This window comes from Ranitomeya variabilis, chromosome 7 (assembly GCF_051348905.1).
Source record: "Ranitomeya variabilis isolate aRanVar5 chromosome 7, aRanVar5.hap1, whole genome shotgun sequence".
Lineage (NCBI taxonomy): Eukaryota > Metazoa > Chordata > Amphibia > Anura > Dendrobatidae > Ranitomeya > Ranitomeya variabilis.
The window spans coordinates 240,894,675-240,915,963 of NC_135238.1; the positions used below are offsets into that span (position 1 = coordinate 240,894,675).

General features: G+C 50.5%; 1 protein-coding gene across 2 annotated transcripts in view; it reads right to left on the reverse strand.

Annotated features, from left to right (window-relative positions):
• ADCY5 (adenylate cyclase 5) overlaps positions 1–20,880 on the reverse strand; it is a 157,826-nt gene extending 136,946 nt beyond the window's left edge. For both annotated transcript variants that reach the window (XR_013217884.1, XM_077273313.1), the window contains exon 1: positions 19,170–20,880. Coding sequence is in view for 1 of the 2 variants with exons in the window: in XM_077273313.1 (XP_077129428.1) it covers positions 19,170–20,072 (903 nt within the window). In the remaining variant the exon portion in view is untranslated. The remainder of the gene's footprint in view (positions 1–19,169) is intronic.
• Positions 20,881–21,289: the final 409 nt, after the last annotated feature.

The window sequence follows — 21,289 nt, forward strand, 5'->3', positions numbered from 1 at the left end:
TGGGGTCCATCTACAAAGCAACGAGGGAATGGAGGAGTGGGCCCTCATACTGGTCTCTTGCGGCCGAGCCGTATAGCGGGGTAGCGGTCCTTTTTAAGACCGTGGAGGTGGAATGCAGACGGGTGATCGAGGTAGAAATGGGGAGATGTTTGGTCCTTGACGTCTTCATGAGGGGACAGGAGCTTCGGCTCATCAATATCTATGGCCCACAATCCAAGTGGGACCGTAAATGTCTCTTCCTGAGGATCAAGCCCTATCTTTTTACGAGCCGGCAGGTGGTCTTCGGTGGGGATTTTAATACTGTAACCAGACTCCGTGATAGGGGAGGCCCCGGAGACCGGCTGGCTTATGATAGCGTAGCCTTGAATAGCATAGTAAGCGAAGCTCGCCTGGTGGATGTCCACATCCGACACACCCCAGGTCACGGGGGTTTCACCTTTTTTAGGGGAAGCAGTAGGTCTAGGATAGATAGGTTTTTTTTTAAAGGAGGAAGCCGTCTCTTCTGCAGTGTCCGCTGTTGAGGTGGAGTTCTCCGATCACTGTTTCATTTTCTTTGCTTTGAATGTTACAGAGACCCCCCGGATGGGGAGAGGCCTATGGAAGCTGAATTCGTCCCTTCTGGAAGAGGCGGAAGTAAGACAGTCCTTTGAGGAATTTCTTCAGAGCCAGGTACCTCTCTTGGGTCTTTGTAGCAGTAAGTCTGAGTGGTGGGAGATCTTCAAAAGAAGGGTCGCGGGGTTCTTCCGTCAGCTCTCGAGCCTCAGAGGCCTGAACAGGTACCGCCTGTATCAGGAGCTGGGGAGGAAACTCGAGCAGCTCGTCTCGACTGGAGGGGACCGAGAGGAAATCTCCAGGGTGAAGACCTTGCTCAAGGGGTGCCAGTATGATAGGCACACATCCTTGGTTTTTGAGAGGGATTTCGGGAGGTACCGCTCGCCCGACCCTTACAGAAACTGCAGGTTGTCAGTGAATTGTAAGATGGTGAGAGGACTGATTGACAGTACGGGGTCCCTGAACAGATCCAAATCAGGGATCCTGGAGGTGGTCAGATCCTTCTACTTGCACCTCTTGGGGAGGAGGGATCCTGATCGGGATGAGATGTCGGCTTTCCTGACTGAAACCATCCCTGAGCCAGGGGATGACCCCTCTCTTCATGTTTTGGCAGAAGCAATCAGGGAAGAGGAAGTGAGACGGGCGATTGATGGGCTCCGGCCCAAAAAGTCGCCCGGTCCGGATGGCTTAACATCCGAGTTCTACAAGACTTTTAGGGACTCTTTGGTCCCCCTCTTGACTGAGGTTTTTAATGAGTGCCTCTCCTCGGACATTCTACCCAGTTCAATGAGGAAGTCAGCCCTGATTATCCTGTCAAAGGGTAAAGACTCGTCCCGTATTGAGAATTGGCGTCCCATAGCGCTTCTCAATACGGACCGAAAGGTTCTGGCAAAGGTGCTTTTTAATCGGTTGGTGCAGTTTGCGCCCCGGCTCCTTTCGGGGGCCCAGCACTGCTCTGTTCCAGGCCGCAGTACATTTAGTGCTGTGCTCGGTGTCCGGGAGGCAGTGGAGCAGGGCAGGGCAGGTCACTGGAAGGGGTACTTGCTGTCCTTAGACCAGGCGAAGGCCTTTGACCGGGTTAACCATGAGTACCTCTGGTCCGTCCTTCTGAGGTATGGTCTGCCTGGGAGGTTTGTTGATTGGTTGAGAGTTTTATACAATGGGGCAGAGACTTTTCCGCTCGTGAACGGTTGGGTCGGACACCCTTTTGAGGTGAGGTCTGGTGTCCGCCAGGGCTGTCCTCTGAGCCCGCTGTTATACGTGTTTGCGATCGACCCCCTTTTAAGGAGGGTGGAGCGTGGACCGTTGGTGGGAGTCAGGATGGACCAGGCGGAGCCAGAGGCCGCCTTGAGGGTAGTGGCGTACGCTGATGATGTTTCCCTTTTTGTATCCTCGAGAGAGGAGGCAGATTGGATGATATCTGAGGTTGAACGCTACTCGGTGGCATCCGGTTCCATGATCAACCGGGACAAGTGTGAGAGTCTCTGGCTGGGAGGGGGAGATCCAAGTTTTGATCTCCCGGACACCCTTCCAGGGCCTCAGGCCACAGCAAAAATATTAGGCATCAGTTTCGGCCCGGGGGACTATCCCCAGCAAAACTGGGAGGGCAGACTTAAGATTGCCGCCCAGAAGGTGGATCAGTGGAAGGGTTGGTCATTGACCCTAAGGGAAAGGGTTAGTCTTGCCAAGGGCTATTTGCTTCCTTTGCTAATATATTTGGGCAGCGTCTGCATCTTGCCAGAGCCTCTTTGGACACGGGTCTACAGCCTGTTTTTCCAATTGTTATGGGGAAATGGGCTGAACCTAATCAAGAGGGAGGTCACGTACCGCACGAGGAGACTAGGAGGGTTGGGTATGGTCAACCCAGTGGTGTTTCTAGTAAACACCTTTCTTAAGGCAAACATCGCCAACCTCTGGTCAGAGAGGGCTCCTCTGTGGGTATTCTCCTGTAGGGGGTGGTTTCGGCCTTTCTTCCAGGAATGGGAGACAGGAGGGCAGGTAAAGGACCTTCGAACACCTCATGGGCATCTTCCGGCTTATGCTACCCCGGTTCTGAAGGTGATCCGTCGGTGGGGTCTGGGAGTGTGGGAGATCAGGACCATGTTGAGAAGGTTACTTGACAATAGGGTCCTGTTGACCCACTTTCAGAAGCCCCTGGCGCTCAGGGATTGCCCAAGCTGGGATCTGGAGGTGGGGCTCGGGTTATTGAACTCTAAGCGGATCCCCTTGAAGTTTTGGGACTTGGCTTGGCGCTGCTTCCATGGGAAGCTGTATGTGAGGGACAACCTGAAGTGCAGATGCTCTGATGACCGGGATTGTCCCCGCGAAGAGTGTGGCGGTATGCTTGAAAGCATGGAGCATTTCCTGCTTCGGTGTCCCTTTAATACAGAGGTCTACAGCAGGGTGGGTGCTTCCATTGGCTGGCCTAGGCTGGCAGGCCTTTCCTATGCGGAGTGGGCCTATGGGGCATTCAGGTCCCTTGGTGGCCGAGATCGGGGCACTGTTTTCTTAGTTAGTTTAGTAACTAGGTTCCACACGTGGAATGCACGGTGTCTAGTGTCTACTCAGCGGAAAGTCCTCCCCAGGGAAGAGGTGATTAGGAACATCCTGGGTGACCTGGCAAAAGTGCGCTTGCTGGAGTTTGAGAGGCTGGGTGCAGGGAGGGCCTCTCTTCTTTGGAGGGGTTTCTCCTTTAATGTGCCCTAGGGAGAGTTAGGTTCTGTGTGCCTGTGATAGGGTTGAGTTAGTCTTTTCTATCTTTTTATCTTTATTTTGTAGGGTCAGATAGATGTGTAGGGACAGGGAGGGACAGATAGGGACAGTCTTTAGGGACAGGTAGTTAGTATTAGGTTGGTAGTGAGGGTCAGTGAGGGACAGGTAGGGGCAGGTAGGGAGAGATTGGTAGGGCTATAGGGACAGGATTTTCTCTTTTGTGTTGTTAGGGAGGGTCAGGGTGATGTGCGGTAGATTAGGGTGAGAGCCTCTATGGTCTCCAGTTCCTGGTGGTGGGCTGTAACCCTCAGTTATAGATTTTTGTTTTGTAATTGGTAACCCGGGTATAGGGCTTGCAAGCATTGAACTTGGGCCTGTTCTTTGGTCATGGTTAAGGTGTGTATTGGTTATTATGTTATTATTGATTATATGTTATTATAAGGTTGTATATATGTTACATGTGTACTATGATGCGTGTAGGGGGGATTTAGTTTAGGTGGGGTGGGGGGTTTCTTGGGGGGTGGGGGGATGGGTTTTGGAGAATGGACGTCCGGCGGGATGCCAAGAAGAGGAAAAAAGGGCCATAAACTTCTGTGGACCTTGTTGTATAGTGAAGGCCACAAACTTTCGTGGGACCTTGTGTGATAGGCCACAAACTCTCGTGGGACCTGGTGTGATAGGCCACAAACTCTCGTGGGACCTTGTGTGATAGGCCACAAACTTTCGTGGGACCTTTGGGGGAATGGTGGTGGTTTAGTTTAGGGGGAAAAAAACAAAATATATATAAAATATATGATTAAGTTTTGGCCAGGTGGCCTATTTGCTTTCTTTAGGGCAGTTGGCCGACTCTTGTTTATTTTTCTAGGGATGAATGCATGGGTATGTGTGTATGAGGGAAGAAGGTACAAGGGTAGAGAAAAAAGGATATAGGTTGAGGTCTCTTCCCTTGCTGGGGGGCATTAATGAAATGGAGGAACATTTTGTTTGTATAAATATGCTGGACATTGGACTTTTGGGGACTGTGAATAATTTGTTTTGTTATTGAGTTTGTCTGTAAGCTTTGCCTGTAAGTTTTGTTTTGTACTTTTATAATAAAAAAGAGATACAGGATGTAACTCAGCATCAGTAATGTAATGTATGTACACAGTGACTGCACCAGCAGAATAGTGAGTGCAGCTCCGGAGTATAATACAGGATGTAACTCAGGATCAGTAATGTAATGTATGTACACAGTGACTGCACCAGCAGAATAGTGAGTGCAGCTCTGGAGTATAATACAGGATGTAACTCAGGATCAGTAATGTAATGTATGTACACAGTGACTGCACCAGCAGAATAGTGAGTGCAGCTCTGGGGTATAATACAGGATGTAACTCAGGATCAGTAATGTAATGTATGTACACAGTGACTGCACCAGCAGAATAGTGAGTGCAGCTCTGGGGTATAATACAGGATGTAACTCGGGATCAGTAATGTAATGTATGTACACAGTGACTGCAGCAGCAGAATAGTGAGTGCGGCTCTGGAGTATAATACAGGATGTAACTCAGGATCAGTAATGTAATGTATGTACACAGTGACTGCACCAGCAGAATAGTGAGTGCAGCTCTGGAGTATAATACCGTTTGTTAACTCCTGATCAGTAATGTAATGTATACATGCTGGATACAGATTTATTCTACATTTGCTTTGGTCGCCTTTACAACAAAGCCCTGGAGGTTGGCAGTGCAGGAGTCCCTGATTGGCAGTACCATACCCTGAGTGTTGCTTGTGCCATGTCGGCGTACGTCCCATTGTGTCGGGGTAACAATGTATCAGTGTATAGACGGAGCGCTGACCTCACGTATACAGAGCATCCAGCTGCAACAACAAATAATCAGATAGCTATTATTAATCACAGAGGAATACAGAACAGAGCCAAGTGTGTGTGCAGAGCCAGAGCAGATGGTGTGTGATAGGCGCTGGCTCCGACACCCAGGCACTCACACACTGAAGTGACCACACAACTTAACCTAACATCTGCCAGGGGCATCCACAGTGCCAAGGCAAAGTGGCACAAACATTACACTAGAGGAATCCCCCTCCGAAATCATCCCGAGGAGCCGCTCTACCTGCTGCTTCACTATAGTCAATGGGCAGAGCCTACCCCACTAAGTAGCAGCTGACTGGAAACCATCAGCAAGCAGGAGACCATCTGTTACTGATGCTTTTATAAAACTACATCGTTAGTAAATACCCTGGACAGGAGAACAGGCTTTGGTTCCATGCTGTATTTCCGCACTCAGCCGGATTATCAGACTTTCCGAATTATCAGATACTAGATTACAGGGATTGACACAATATAGGTTATTATGATCCATTTCAGCTCAGAAAGGGTTAAATCAGAAAGGAGGAAATCACAACAAAGCGAATGGGCTGCCACGGGACGCACGCCAAGCGAACGCAGATTGCCATGGCAACAGCAACACGAAATGTGATGAGGGCGCAGTGCTGCTAACTACGAAGAGGGGCCGGAAAAACAACAGAATCACGTGTGTGTGCGCCTGTTTACACACAACGCAGCCGCCATGAGGAGACGTCGCCTCTGCGCACCTGCTCGGCTGCGGCGGCCGGACGTCACCATATGTGTCCATCACTACGAATTCATGTCATCAAAAAAGGGCCCAAACCTGGTGCACACAATCCCTTCCCGGGGGGGTAACTACCAGGGCAGAAAGAACAGCAGCCCCTGCGGGACTCAAACTACACAGAGAAGGCGCAGTCACAGAGGACAGCGAAGGGACACACGGAGCACGGCTGCCCCATGGTTACCCGGCCGGGAACATTACATGTCTACTGCTGCATCACTGCACAGTGTGACATCAGGTGTGCATTATACCTACGTGTGACATCAGGTGTGCATTATACCTACGTGTGACATCAGGTGTGCATTATACCTACGTGTGACATCAGGTGTGCGTTATACCTACGTGTGACATCAGGTGTGCGTTATACCTACGTGTGACATCAGGTGTGCATTATACCTACGTGTGACATCAGGTGTGCATTATACCTACGTGTGACATCAGGTGTGCATTATACTTACGTGTGACATCAGGTGTGCTTTATACCTACGTGTGACATCAGGTGTGCGTTATACCTACGTGTGACATCAGGTGTGCGTTATACCTACGTGTGACATCAGGTGTGCGTTATACCTACGTGTGACATCAGGTGTGCATTATACCTAGGTGTGACATCAGGTGTGCTTTATACCTAGGTGTGACATCAGGTGTGCATTATACCTACGTGTGACATCAGGTGTGCGTTATACCTACGTGTGACATCAGGTGTGCATTATACCTAGGTGTGACATCAGGTGTGCATTATACCTACGTGTGACATCAGGTGTGCATTATACCTAGGTGTGACATCAGGTGTGCTTTATACCTAGGTGTGACATCAGGTGTGCATTATACCTAGGTGTGACATCAGGTGTGCATTATACCTACGTGTGACATCAGGTGTGCGTTATACCTGCGTGTGAAATCAGGTGTGCGTTATACCTACGTGTGACATCAGGTGTGCGTTATACCTACGTGTGACATCAGGTGTGCGTTATACCTACGTGTGACATCAGGTGTGCGTTATACCTACGTGTGACATCAGGTGTGCGTTATACCTAGGTGTGACATCAGGTGTGCGTTATACCTAGGTGTGACATCAGGTGTGCGTTATACCTACGAGTGACATCAGGTGTGCGTTATACCTACGTGTGACATCAGGTGTGCATTATACCTACGTGTGACATCAGGTGTGCGTTATACTACGTGTGACATCAGGTGTGCATTATACCTACGTGTGACATCAGGTGTGCGTTATACCTACGTGTGACATCAGGTGTGCGTTATACCTGCGTGTGAAATCAGGTGTGCGTTATACCTACGTGTGACATCAGGTGTGCATTATACCTACGAGTGACATCAGGTGTGCGTTATACCTACGTGTGACATCAGGTGTGCGTTATACCTACGTGTGACATCAGGTGTGCGTTATACCTGCGTGTGAAATCAGGTGTGCGTTATACCTACGTGTGACATCAGGTGTGCATTATACCTACGTGTGACATCAGGTGTGCGTTATACCTACGTGTGACATCAGGTGTGCGTTATACCTACGTGTGACATCAGGTGTGCGTTATACCTACGTGTGACATCAGGTGTGCGTTACACCTACGTGTGACATCAGGTGTGCGTTACACCTACGTGTGACATCAGGTGTGCGTTATACCTACGTGTGACATCAGGTGTGCGTTATACCTACGTGTGACATCAGATGTGCGTTATACCTACGTGTGACATCAGGTGTGCGTTATACTACGTGTGACATCAGGTGTGCATTATACCTACGTGTGACATCAGGTGTGCGTTATACCTGCGTGTGAAATCAGGTGTGCGTTATACCTACGTGTGACATCAGGTGTGCATTATACCTACGTGTGACATCAGGTGTGCGTTATACCTACGTGTGACATCAGGTGTGCGTTATACCTACGTGTGACATCAGGTGTGCATTATACCTACGTGTGACATCAGGTGTGCGTTATACCTAGGTGTGACATCAGGTGTGCGTTATACCTACGTGTGACATCAGGTGTGCGTTATACCTACGTGTGACATCAGGTGTGCGTTACACCTACGTGTGACATCAGGTGTGCGTTACACCTACGTGTGACATCAGGTGTGCGTTATACCTACGTGTGACATCAGGTGTGCGTTATACCTACGTGTGACATCAGGTGTGCGTTATACCTACGTGTGACATCAGGTGTGCGTTACACCTACGTGTGACATCAGGTGTGCGTTATACCTACGTGTGACATCAGGTGTGCGTTATACCTACGTGTGATATCAGATGTGCGTTATACCTACGTGTGACATCAGGTGTGCGTTACACCTACGTGTGACATCAGGTGTGCGTTATACCTACGTGTGACATCAGGTGTGCGTTATACCTACGTGTGACATCAGGTGTGCGTTATACCTACGTGTGACATCAGGTGTGCGTTATACCTATGTGTGACATCAGATGTGCGTTACACCTACGTGTGACATCAGGTGTGCGTTATACCTACGTGTGACATCAGGTGTGCGTTATACCTATGTGTGACATCAGATGTGCGTTACACCTACGTGTGACATCAGGTGTGCGTTATACCGATGTGTGACATCACATGATCTCTGCACTGTGACATCATATGACCTGTGCTCTGATGTTACTCTGTGCATTGAGACCATTATGTGTGTGTTACTCTTGAGCTATGATATCACGATGACTTTCCTGTGACATCATTGTCTGCATTCTTTTTGCACTGTGATATTATTTAATGTATTATCCTGTGCTACAACATCATGGTTTGTATAACTCCTTATCTTTATCTTCACTAATGTGATGCCGCCATGTGCATCATCCCAATTCTGTCAAGTCACTATGCGCATCATCCCTATGCTCTGACATCATAGTGCGCATCATCCCTATGCTCTGAGGTCTCCGTGCGCATCATCCCTATGCTCTGAGGTCTCCGTGCGCATCATCCCTATGCTCTGAGGTCTCCGTGCGCATCATCCCTATGCTCTGACATCACAGTGCGCATCATCCCTATGCTCTGACATCACAGTGCGCATCATCCCTATGCTCTGACATCATAGTGCGCATCATCCCTATGCTCTGAGGTCTCCGTGCGCATCATCCCTATGCTCTGAGGTCTCCGTGCGCATCATCCCTATGCTCTGACATCATAGTGCGCATCATCCCTATGCTCTGACATCATAGTGCGCATCATCCCTATGCTCTGAGGTCTCCGTGCGCATCATCCCTATGCTCTGACATCTCCGTGCACCTCATCCCTATGCTCTGACATCTCCGTGCACCTCATCCCTATGCTCTGACGTCTCCGTGCGCATCATCCCTATGCTCTGTCACCGTGCGCATTATCCCTATGCTGACATCTCCGTGCGCATCATCCCTATGCTGACGTCTCCGTGCGCATCATCCCTATGCTGACGTCTCAGTGCGCATCATCCCTATGCTCTGACATCTCCGTGCGCATCATCCCTATGCTCTGACGTCTCCGTGTGCATCATCCCTATGCTCTGACATCTCCGTGCGCATCATCCCTATGCTGACATCTCCGTGCGCATCATCCCTATGCTGACGTCTCCGTGCGCATCATCCCTATGCCCTGACGTCTCCGTGCGCATCATCCCTATGCTGACGTCTCCGTGCGCATCATCCCTATGCCCTGACGTCTCCGTGCGCATCATCCCTATGCTCTGACGTCTCCGTGCGCATCATCCCTATGCTCTGACGTCTCCGTGCGCATCATCCCTATGCTCTGACGTCTCCGTGCGCATCATCCCTATGCTCTGACGTCTCCGTGCGCATCATCCCTATGCTCTGACGTCTCTGTGCGCATCATCCCTATGCTCTGACATCTCCGTGCGCATCATCCCTATGCTCTGACGTCTCCGTGCGCATCATCCCTATGCTGACGTCTCCGTGCGCATCATCCCTATGCTCTGACGTCTCCGTGCGCATCATCCCTATGCTCTGACATCTCCGTGCGCATCATCCCTATGCTCTGACATCTCCGTGCGCATCATCCCTATGCTCTGACGTCTCCGTGCGCATCATCCCTATGCTCTGAGATCTCCGTGCGCATCATCCCTATGCTGACGTCTCAGTGCGCATCATCCCTATGCTCTGACGTCTCCGTGCGCATCATCCCTATGCTCTGACGTCTCCGTGCGCATCATCCCTATGCTGACGTCTCCGTGCGCATCATCCCTATGCTCTGACGTCTCCGTGCGCATCATCCCTATGCTCTGACATCTCCGTGCGCATCATCCCTATGCTCTGACATCTCCGTGCGCATCATCCCTATGCTCTGACGTCTCCGTGCGCATCATCCCTATGCTCTGAGATCTCCGTGCGCATCATCCCTATGCTGACGTCTCAGTGCGCATCATCCCTATGCTCTGACGTCTCCGTGCGCATCATCCCTATGCTCTGAGATCTCCGTGCGCATCATCCCTATGCTGACGTCTCAGTGCGCATCATCCCTATGCTCTGACGTCTCCGTGCGCATCATCCCTATGCTCTGACGTCTCCGTGCGCATCATCCCTATGCTCTTAAGTTACTGTGCGCATCACCCCTATGCTGTTATGTTGCCATGTGCATCATCCCTATGCTCTGACATCTCCGTGCGCATCATCCCTATGCTCTGATGTCACCGTGCGCATCATCCCTATGCTCTTACGTTACTGTGCGCATCACCCCTATGCTGTTATGTTGCCATGTGCATCATCCCTATGCTCTGACATCACTGTTTGCATCATCCCTATATTGTATCCTCATGGAGTTTATTTCTTCACTAGATGGTGGCCCGAATCTAACGCATCGGCTATTCTTGAATACAAATGTATGTGCGTCGCGCTGTGAGTGGGGGTTAAATTCCACGCCAATATCGCTGATTAATCGCGCCCGGCTGGCCGATCAGCGAAGCGTGGTTCAAATCCGGCGCCAAATCGCGGCCGGACTGCTCCTGTCGCGGATTGGTCGCAACCGACCGGGCACGACCAATGACCGAGGCAGTCTTTAAATACCGCTGATTTGTCGCGGCCGGCCATGCGCGACCAATCACTGAAGCGGTGTTTAAATCCCGTGCCAATGTTGCTGATTGGTTGCGGCCGGGAGCAACCAATCAGCGAAGCGTGGTTTAAATCCCTCGTCAATTCGCGGCTGGACTGTGTCTGTCGCTGATTGGTCGCAGGATGTCGGGGGTTCGGGGCGCTGGATGTCGGGGGTGCAGGATATAGCACAGCCACGTAGTATGTAGCAGCCACATAGTATATAGCACAGCCACGTAGTATATAGCAGCCACATAGTATATAACACAGCCCACGTAGTATACTGCAGTGTGGGCACCATATCTCTGTTAAAAAAAAGAAAGAAATAAAATAAAAAATAGTTATATACTCACCCTCCGGCGTCCACCGAAGTTGTCCCGATTCGTGCGGCTGCCGCCAGCTTCGCGAAGAGACCGCAAAGTAATCTGGGTAATTTTGCAATGCATCACTTGGAACGGAAGTTGGCGGCAGCCTCGCCGCTTGCGCGCATCGGTGGACGGCGGAAGGTGAGAATAGCACCATTTTTTTTTTTTATTATTATTTTTAACATTATATCTTTCCGTGACAGACAGACAAACAGACAGACAGACAAACAGACGGAAGTGCCCCTTAGATGATTATATAGATTGTGACATTTCATTGCTTTTATCTTTGTGCATAATTTCTCTTGTCACAACACAAACACATAATTCCACTAATGTGTGAAGTTCCCCTTTAAGTACAACAATCCTGAGGATGAGAACTTGGAAATCAAGATGTATGGGAGAAATTCTGGTTACATCTGTATCACCATAAAAGAATGTGGAGGGTGGGAAATGCGCTCCACCCCCTGCGTCTATAAATACCAGTATATGGGACTGAACGGAGACGCGTGCGACCGGAGCAGGGGACGCAGCGCACTTCAAGTCACTGAATACAAAAGGTGCACGGTCCCTCCTGATACTCAGCATGACACATGGAGGGGCTAATCCACGCCGAGTGGCAATGGATGGGCTCTATATCAGTTTGTGAGCCTGACTGAACGATGATGCCCAATGCCGTACCGGTGATGGCTCACGGTGCAGAAAACGCAGAGGATGGATGAGCAATCGTCCAGCACTCTGGGGGCCACGGAGGTAGTCAGAGTCCAGCACCTGTGTAAAAATCCAATGTGGATGGTCAGAGTATAGATTGAAGCCATTGTGTATCCCCATCCTGCTGCTTATCAGGGGTGTAGGACCCACAGAAGCTTCAGCATGGTGCCAGCCACAGCGCCCAAGCTCCTACAGCATCTATTAGGTTATAGTCCTGCTCTCCCCCAACCCATAGTCATTCCAAGTTTAGAGATCTGGACAGATGTAGAAACCAGGTCAAACATGCAGTAGGGGGTGTTGTGGCCAGTGGGAAATGTAGACTGTTGCCCTAATACTTCCTAGATATTAGTATCACAGAATATTTATATAACACCGCTAAAAAGTAAACACATAATACCCGCCAAATGGTCCCCACGTGACACCGCTACACAGAACCCCTGTAATACCCGCCAAATGGTCCCCACGTGAGACCGCTACACAGAACCCCTGTAATACCCGCCAAATGGTCCCCACGTGACACCGCTACACAGAACCCCTGTAATACCCGCCAAATGGTCCCCACGTGACACCGCTACACAGAACCCCTGTAATACCCGCCAAATGGTCCCCACGTGAGACCGCTACACAGAACCCCTGTAATACCCGCCAAATGGTCCCCACGTGACACCGCTACACAGAACCCCTGTAATACCCGCCAAATGGTCCCCACGTGAGACCGCTACACAGAACCCCTGTAATACCCGCCAAATGGTCCCCACGTGACACCGCTACACAGAACCCCTGTAATACCCGCCAAATGGTCCCCACGTGACACCGCTACACAGAACCCCTGTAATACCCACCATTGGTCCCCACGTGACACCGCTACACAGAACCCCTGTAATACCCGCCAAATGGTCCCCACGTGACACCGCTACACAGAACCCCTGTAATACCCACCATTGGTCCCCACGTGACACCGCTACACAGAACCCCTGTAATACTCGCCAAATGGTCCCCACGTGACACCGCTACACAGAACCCCTGTAATACCCGCCAAATGGTCCCCACGTGAGACCGCTACACAGAACCCCTGTAATACCCGCCAAATGGTCCCCACGTGACACCGCTACACAGAACCCCTGTAATACCCGCCAAATGGTCCCCACGTGATACCGCTACACAGAACCCCTGTAATACCCGCCAAATGGTCCCCACGTGATACCGCTACACAGAACCCCTGTAATACCCGCCAAATGGTCCCCACGTGACACCGCTACACAGAACCCCTGTAATACCCGCCAAATGGTCCCCACGTGACACCGCTACACAGAACCCCTGTAATACCCGCTAAATGGTCCCCACGTGACACTGCTATACAGAACCAATGTAATACCCGCCAAATGGTCCCCACGTGAGACCGCTACACAGAACCCCTGTAATACCCGCCAAATGGTCCCCACGTGACACCGCTACACAGAACCCCTGTAATACCCGCCAAATGGTCCCCACGTGAGACCGCTACACAGAACCCCTGTAATACCCACCATTGGTCCCCACGTGACACCGCTACACAGAACCCCTGTAATACTCGCCAAATGGTCCCCACGTGACACCGCTACACAGAACCCCTGTAATACCCGCCAAATGGTCCCCACGTGAGACCGCTACACAGAACCCCTGTAATACCCGCCAAATGGTCCCCACGTGACACCGCTACACAGAACCCCTGTAATACCCGCCAAATGGTCCCCACGTGATACCGCTACACAGAACCCCTGTAATACCCGCCAAATGGTCCCCACGTGATACCGCTACACAGAACCCCTGTAATACCCGCCAAATGGTCCCCACGTGACACCGCTACACAGAACCCCTGTAATACCCGCCAAATGGTCCCCACATGACACCGCTACACAGAACCCCTGTAATACCCGCTAAATGGTCCCCACGTGACACTGCTATACAGAACCAATGTAATACCCGCCAAATGGTCCCCACGTGAGACCGCTACACAGAACCCCTGTAATACCCGCCAAATGGTCCCCACGTGACACCGCTACACAGAACCCCTGTAATACCCGCCAAATGGTCCCCACGTGAGACCGCTACACAGAACCCCTGTAATACCCGCCAAATGGTCCCCACGTGACACCGCTACACAGAACCCCTGTAATACTCGCCAAATGGTCCCCACGTGACACCGCTACACAGAACCCCTGTAATACCCGCCAAATGGTCCCCACGTGACACCGCTACACAGAACCCCTGTAATACCCGCCAAATGGTCCCCACGTGACACCGCTACACAGAACCCCTGTAATACCCGCTAAATGGTCCCCACGTGACACTGCTGTACAGAACCAATGTAATACCCGCTAAATGGTCCCCACGTGACACCGCTACACAGAACCAATGTAATACCTGTCAAATGTTCCTCATTGACACTGCTACAAAAAAATGTAATAGCCTACAAATTGTGCTAAAGTAATACTGATATACAGTGCCCATGTAATACCCACCAAATAGCCTCGAAACACCGCTTCACAGAACCCATGTAATAACCACATACACTGCCCATAGAGTAACCACTATGTATTTGTCATACAGCACCAATATACAGTGCCCCTGTGATACCATACATTTACCTAATTTACATAATACAGCACAGCTGCAACCTTTTAGGAAGTCCGTTTTTGGGCCCCATACAGTGAGGACTCCAGCAGTTGAAGACTTCAGTGTAATCAGCTGTTCTGCACAGATTTGATATCAATATTAATCACCAACTTACTCTCAACTGCAGAGGACAGAGCGCACAATAATAATAATTCCTGCTCCCCCAGATGAGGATTTGTTACATTGTTTATTTTATTTTTTTATATAGCGCTAACCTATTCCGCAGCGCTTTACAGTTTGCACACATTATCATCGCTGTCCCCGATGGGGCTCACAATCTTCGATCCCTATCAGTATGTCTTTGGAATATGGGAGGAAAACGGAGAACCCGGAGGAAACCCACGCAAACACGGAGAGAACATACAAACTCCTTGCAGATGTTGTCCTTGGTGGGATTTGAACCATAGAATCATAGATTAGTAGAGTTGGAAGGGACCTCCTGGGTCATCTGGTCCAACCCCCCTGCTCAATGCAGGATTCACTAAATCATCCCAGACAGATGTCTGTCCAGCCTCTGTTTGAAAACTTCCATTGAAGGAGAACTCACCACCTCTCGTGGCCTCCTGTTCCACTCATTGATCATCCTCACTGTAAAAAAGTTTTTTCTAATATCTAATCTGTGTCTCCTCCCATTGCTTCTAGTCTTTCCTTGTGCAAATGAGGATAAAGATGATCCTTCTACAACCCAGCACTGCAAGGCTGCAGTGCTAACCACTGAGCCACCGTGCTGCCAGTTCAGTATCAGTGTACGTTACACTTATCAGTCCTAAGTCCTGGACTTTTTTACCCATCATAGAGGACTGTCAGGACTTCAGCTGTGATTGTGGCATGTGCGGCAAGTCATCACTGCCTGGCAGGTAAACAATGACGAGGAACACCAGAAAATTGTGACTTAAGCAGTGGGGGCCACCTGAAGGTTCCAGACTGAAGCAGAGAGAACTATCAAGGTATCAGGGCTGGAGCGAATGGAGACACCGGAGGATGTTAAGTTGAGGGAGAGAGAACCACCAGAGCATCAGGGCTGGGGCATTGGGGGCAACCTGAGGATTCAAGGCTGTGGCAGAGATGACCGCCACATTATCAGGGCTGAAGCTGTGGTTGCCACCCAGGTACGGACTGTGGCTGAAATTCAGTCCTGGCATTTGACATCACACAGGCCCATGTTGTCCCTGTCCCCAAGAACCAGATGGAATATATTACTAATATTACCCTGGATGGTGGAAAGGAAGATTTACTACAAGACCAATATTTCTAATGCTACCCGAGGCTGCTGGGATAAGTGACAGAGTCAGTGACTTTGTGCGCCGTCACAAGTCAACTCTTAACAGTATGGGGGTCTTGAGAACACAGATTCTTTGAACAATGTAGCAGACAAAGCGGCCCATGACCAGACAGGCCCTTCTGGCATTTGCCAGATGGCCAGTCCGGCCCAGTTGCCACCTGAGGATTTGAGGCTGCGGCAGAGAGGACTACCACAGCATCAGGGCTGGCGCAGTCAGCGCCTCCTACAGATTCAAAGATATGGAAAAGAGGACCACCAAAGTATCAGGGAATGCAACAGGTGCATAACTTTTTTTTTTTTTTTAATCATTTACCTTATAAAGCTATCGACCGCCCTTTAAAGGGCCACTGTCACCCCCTCCAGCCGTTATAAACTAAAAGAGCCACCTTGTGCAGCAGTAATGCTGCATTCTAACAAGGTGGCTCTTTTAGTTTTAGGTTCAAGTATACCCCAAATAAAGCGTTTTTATACTTAGCCACAATTCCTGTCTCTAGCCAGGTTGGCGGGTCCTCACTCCCCAGCTTGACCAGCTCCTCTGCCGTCACTCCAATCTTCCTGCGCTTTCGGCGCCGCCCCCTCAGCGCTGTTCGTTTCAAAACCGGCGCCTGCGCTGTGTACTGGTGTCCTGCGCAGACGCAGTAAGCTCTGGCCGTCTGACGTCCCGGCCAGGCTTGCACACTGCGCCTGCACGGGCATTGCGGCCACCCACCTTTGGAATCCCAGCCCCGCACTGTGCATAATGCACAACACATAGTGCGGGGCGGGGATTCCAAAAGTGGGTGGCCGCAATGCCCGTGCAGGCGCAGTGTGCAAGCCTGGCCGGGACGTCAGACGGCCAGAGCTTACTGCGTCTGCGCAGGACACCAGTACACAGCGCAGGCGCCGGTTTTGAAACGAACAGCGCTGAGGGGGCGGCGCCGAAAGCGCAGGAAGATTGGAGTGACGGCAGAGGAGCTGGTCAAGCTGGGGAGTGAGGACCCGCCAACCTGGCTAGAGACAGGAATTGTGGCTAAGTATAAAAACGCTTTATTTGGGGTATACTTGAACCTAAAACTAAAAGAGCCACCTTGTTAGAATGCAGCATTACTGCTGCACAAGGTGGCTCTTTTAGTTTATAACGGCTGGAGGGGGGTGACAGTGGCCCTTTAACCCCTTCCCGACATGTGACGTAATAGTACGTCACATGTCGGGACCCCCGCTTTGATGTGCGCTCCGGCGGTGAGCGCACATCAAAGTCGCGACATGTCAGCTGTTTTTTACAGCTGACATGTGCGCGCAATAGCGGCGGGTGAAATCGCGATCACCCGCCGCTATTAACTAGTTAAATGCCGCTGTCAAACTCAGACAGCGGCATTTAACTACCGCATCCGGCCGTGCGGCCGGATATGAGCGCATCGCCGACCCCCGTCACATGATCGGGGGTCGGCGATGAGTCAGGAAGGTAACCATAGAGGTCCTGGAGACCTCTATGGTTACTGATAGCCGGTGGCTGTGAGCGCCCCCCTGTGGTCGGCGCTCACAGCACACCTGCATTTTAGCTACATAACAGCGATCTGATGATCGCTGTTATGTAGCAGAGCCGATCGGGCTGTGCCTGCTTCTAGCCTCCCATGGAGGCTATAGAAGCATGGTAAAAGTTAAAAAAAAAAGTAAAAAAAAATGTGAAAAAAATAAAAAAAATATAAAAGTTTAAATCACCCCCCTTTCGCCCCAATCAAAATAAATCAATAAAAAAAAAGCCCAACCTACACATATTTGGTATCGCCGTGTTCAGAATCGCCCGATCTATCAATAAAAAAAAAGCATTAACCTGATCGCTAAACGGCGTAATGAAAAAAAAAATCGAAACGCCAGATTTACGTTTTTTTGGTCGCCACGACATTGCATTAAAATGCAATAACGGGCGATCAAAAGAACGTATCTGCACCGAAATGCTATCATTAAAAATGCCAGCTCGGCACGCAAAAAATAAGCCCTCACCCGACCCCAGATCACGAAAAATGGAGACGCTACGGGTATCGGAAAATGGCGCAATTTTATTTATTTATTTTTTTGCAAAGTTTGGAATTTTTTTTCACCACTTAGGTAAAAAAGAACCTAGTCATGTTTGGTGTCTATGAACTCGTACTGACCTGGAGAATCATAATGGCAGGTCAGTTTTAGCATTTAGTGAACCTAGCAAAATAGGCAAGCAAAAAACAAGTGTGGGATTGCACTTTTTTTGCAATTTCACTGCACTTGGAATTTTTTTCCCGTTTTCTAGTACACGACATGGTAAAACCAATGATGTCGTTCAAAAGTACAACTCGTCCCGCAAAAAATGAGCCCTCACATGGCCAAATTGACAGAAAAATAAAAAAGTTATGGCTCTGGGAAGGAGGGGAGCGAAAAACGAAAACGGAAAAACGGAAAAAGCTCCGGGGGTGAAGGGGTTAAGAACTGCTCCGTTCTGTGCATAAAGTTGTATATCTATCATACAGTATATGAACACACGCGTCTTTCTGCACAAACATCAGCCGTTTTATGGTGGATGTTCCGGACACTCCTGACAGTGATCGGCTCAGATAACAGATCGTCTTCTGCCTTTATAAGGGAAGAAGTAAAATGTTTCCTCGCACTGTATAATCAGAACCGGGACACGTCCAGTTTGGAGGCACCGCTGCCATCAGCTCCACTAGTGGGTACTGTGAATGAACACGCATGTGACGGGGACATACAGGAGGGGCAGCTGGTATATAGCACGGTGGCATGAATGGAAACAATGAATCTCACAATAAATGTACAATGTGAGCGAACCCCGTCAGCCACCTCCCCACCTACTGCTCTGACCTATTTCTTAGGTCAGTTTCTTGGTTAGTTGAGTGACCACCATGATGGCCGCCAGGAGGAATATCCCCCCACTTTCCCCAAAACAGCTGGACAGTGATTTTTGAGAGATGGATAGTTACTGGGGGGTAGATCACTGTAAGGGTGGTGCCACCAGTGTCCCTACTAAACTGGCCCAGTGACAGCAAGTCTCAGATTAGTCAGGTGAACAAAATGGTTTCTGCAACTTCTCCGAGACCTGCCAGCGCACGACTAGTTTAGAAATGCGATTTATCTGGCAATTCTCCTGCAGGTCACAGGCCAGTAACAGGTTTGGGTCGTGCAGAGTCCCAGTGTAGATGTGATCTTCAGGTCGGCGTGTACCTATACTGTGGGATGGATGGAGATGAGGAGGTACTCACCTGCTTCACCAGGAATTCATCGCTTGCATTGATTTTCAGGGAGATGGCGAGATGAGTGGCGGACAGGACAATTCCGCTGAGGACCGCCGCTCTCATACGCACTGGAAGCAGAGTGTACACGGTGTAGATGAAGAACACGGTCCACCAGATCCCATCAGAGGCGCTACGGGGTCTCACCAGGAGGACGCAGACCACCTGCACCATGAAGATGACGATGATGACTGTGTAACATGCCAGCCACATGTAGTCCTGGTGGAAGTCGTTTCGATTGCATACACCGATGAGCACTATAATGATCAACATGGCCACGCACAGGACCACCACATAAGGCACCTGGTAGAGCTGGTGGAGGCAGTGGAAGGTGAGCAGCACCAGGCACAGCAGGATCAGCACAGACATTAGCATGGTCAGACTGCTCTGGTTCAACCTGAAGAAGTAGCGCTGGTAAAGCTTCTCAAGTTTATCCGACTGGAACTTCTTAGAGCTGAAAATCTGCAGTATATTGGTCAGACAGACCCCCATGGAAAAGTGGAACTCTGAGGCATCCTCGGGGTCTTTCCCCGATTTCTCATCCAACCCCAGCTCCACTGATTTGGGTCTCACCTCCCCCGCGGGCGGCTTCTGGAGGGGTTTGTTGTTGTTCCTGCTCTCCTCTCCATGCTCCTGCCAGGCCGACCGGGATCGGAAACCAACTTTATTGTCCGATAGGGTGTTCTTACCCGGCTGAGGCTCGTAGTCTTCCTCGCTCCTCCACAGTCCCATCATCCGGGAGGTCTTCTTCCTAGAATAGGGGCAGCCATTGGCCCTGTTCTCCGCTTCGCCCCAAGCTGAACGGTGCTCTGCCCCAGAACGTACGACTGTTGCCCCAAATCCAGGTGGGCTCACACTGTTTGACCTAGACATGGCCCCTGATTTCGGGCCCACGAGTCACATGCCACTGGTGAGCCACCCGCTCAGGGGGAGCCACAGGAGCCCCCAATCTCACGGCTGCAGAAGGATCTCCGGGAGGAGCGGACCCTTTCCTTCCATTGTCACCAGAATCCACAAATCACAATTAGAACGATATGGAGAAGGTTCAGCGATCACATTGATCCATTATAATCCACCAGCAACGTATCATCCAGATCCCCAGGAACCAGCCTCAGATCTGTGAAGATCCATCATCAGATCCCAGAGCAACCCAACAAGACGATACATTAACCCTTACTTATCGGGCTGAGTGCAACCCAGAGGCGAGATCAGCTCCAATCCACAGAGGATGATGGGTGCAGCGGAGATGATGGGAGACATCCCTAGCAGATCGTCAGTCAGATGGTGCCTCAGTGTGAGGGCAGGAGGGGCTGGAAGACACGTCCCCCAGCAGAGGCTTCAGGAGGGAGGCATGGACTCCTCTACAGGCACTGCAGCCAGCCTCCTCCATGCACTGTCTCCAGCTCCCCCGCTCATACAGTCAGCCAGCACGTAAGGCTTCTCTGCGCCCACAGCTGCAATCCGCACCCACAGCTGCAATCCGCACCCACAGCTGCAATCCGCACCAGATTCCTCACATCGCTCACAGCCAAGGTGGGATCACCTGACCTTGTAGATTGCACACGGTCCAGTTGTTTGGATCTTGTTCGGATTCCAGAGCAGAATTCTTGATTCAGTAGCAAAATCCAGATCTTCACTGCGGCGACGGCGGCACCGGATCCAGCACCGACCGATATGGGCTTTGTAGTCTCTCATTCAACCGAACGGAGAGCACGAGCCCCGCCCACTGCCCGCCCCTGATCAAAGATGATTGGCTGTCAGTCTACCGCTGTTATCGGATTGGTCCGAAAGCTATTTAATGCCTGAAAAGTGAAACATTGTATATAAAAATATGTAAATAACGATCACCGGACATAGGAGTGTGATACTGAGTATACACCTATATTATACACACATAGTATATATCTACGGAGAGAAGTGCTGCTCCCAACGTCCTAATCATTCAATGCCGGATTCTGAATCCGCTCCATCCCCCCTGTATAACATCCAGCCCCTTAAACCCCCCTATAACATCCAGCCTCATCACCCCCCCCCCTGAATAACATCCAGCCTCATCCCCCCCCCAGTATAACAACCAGATCCATCACCCC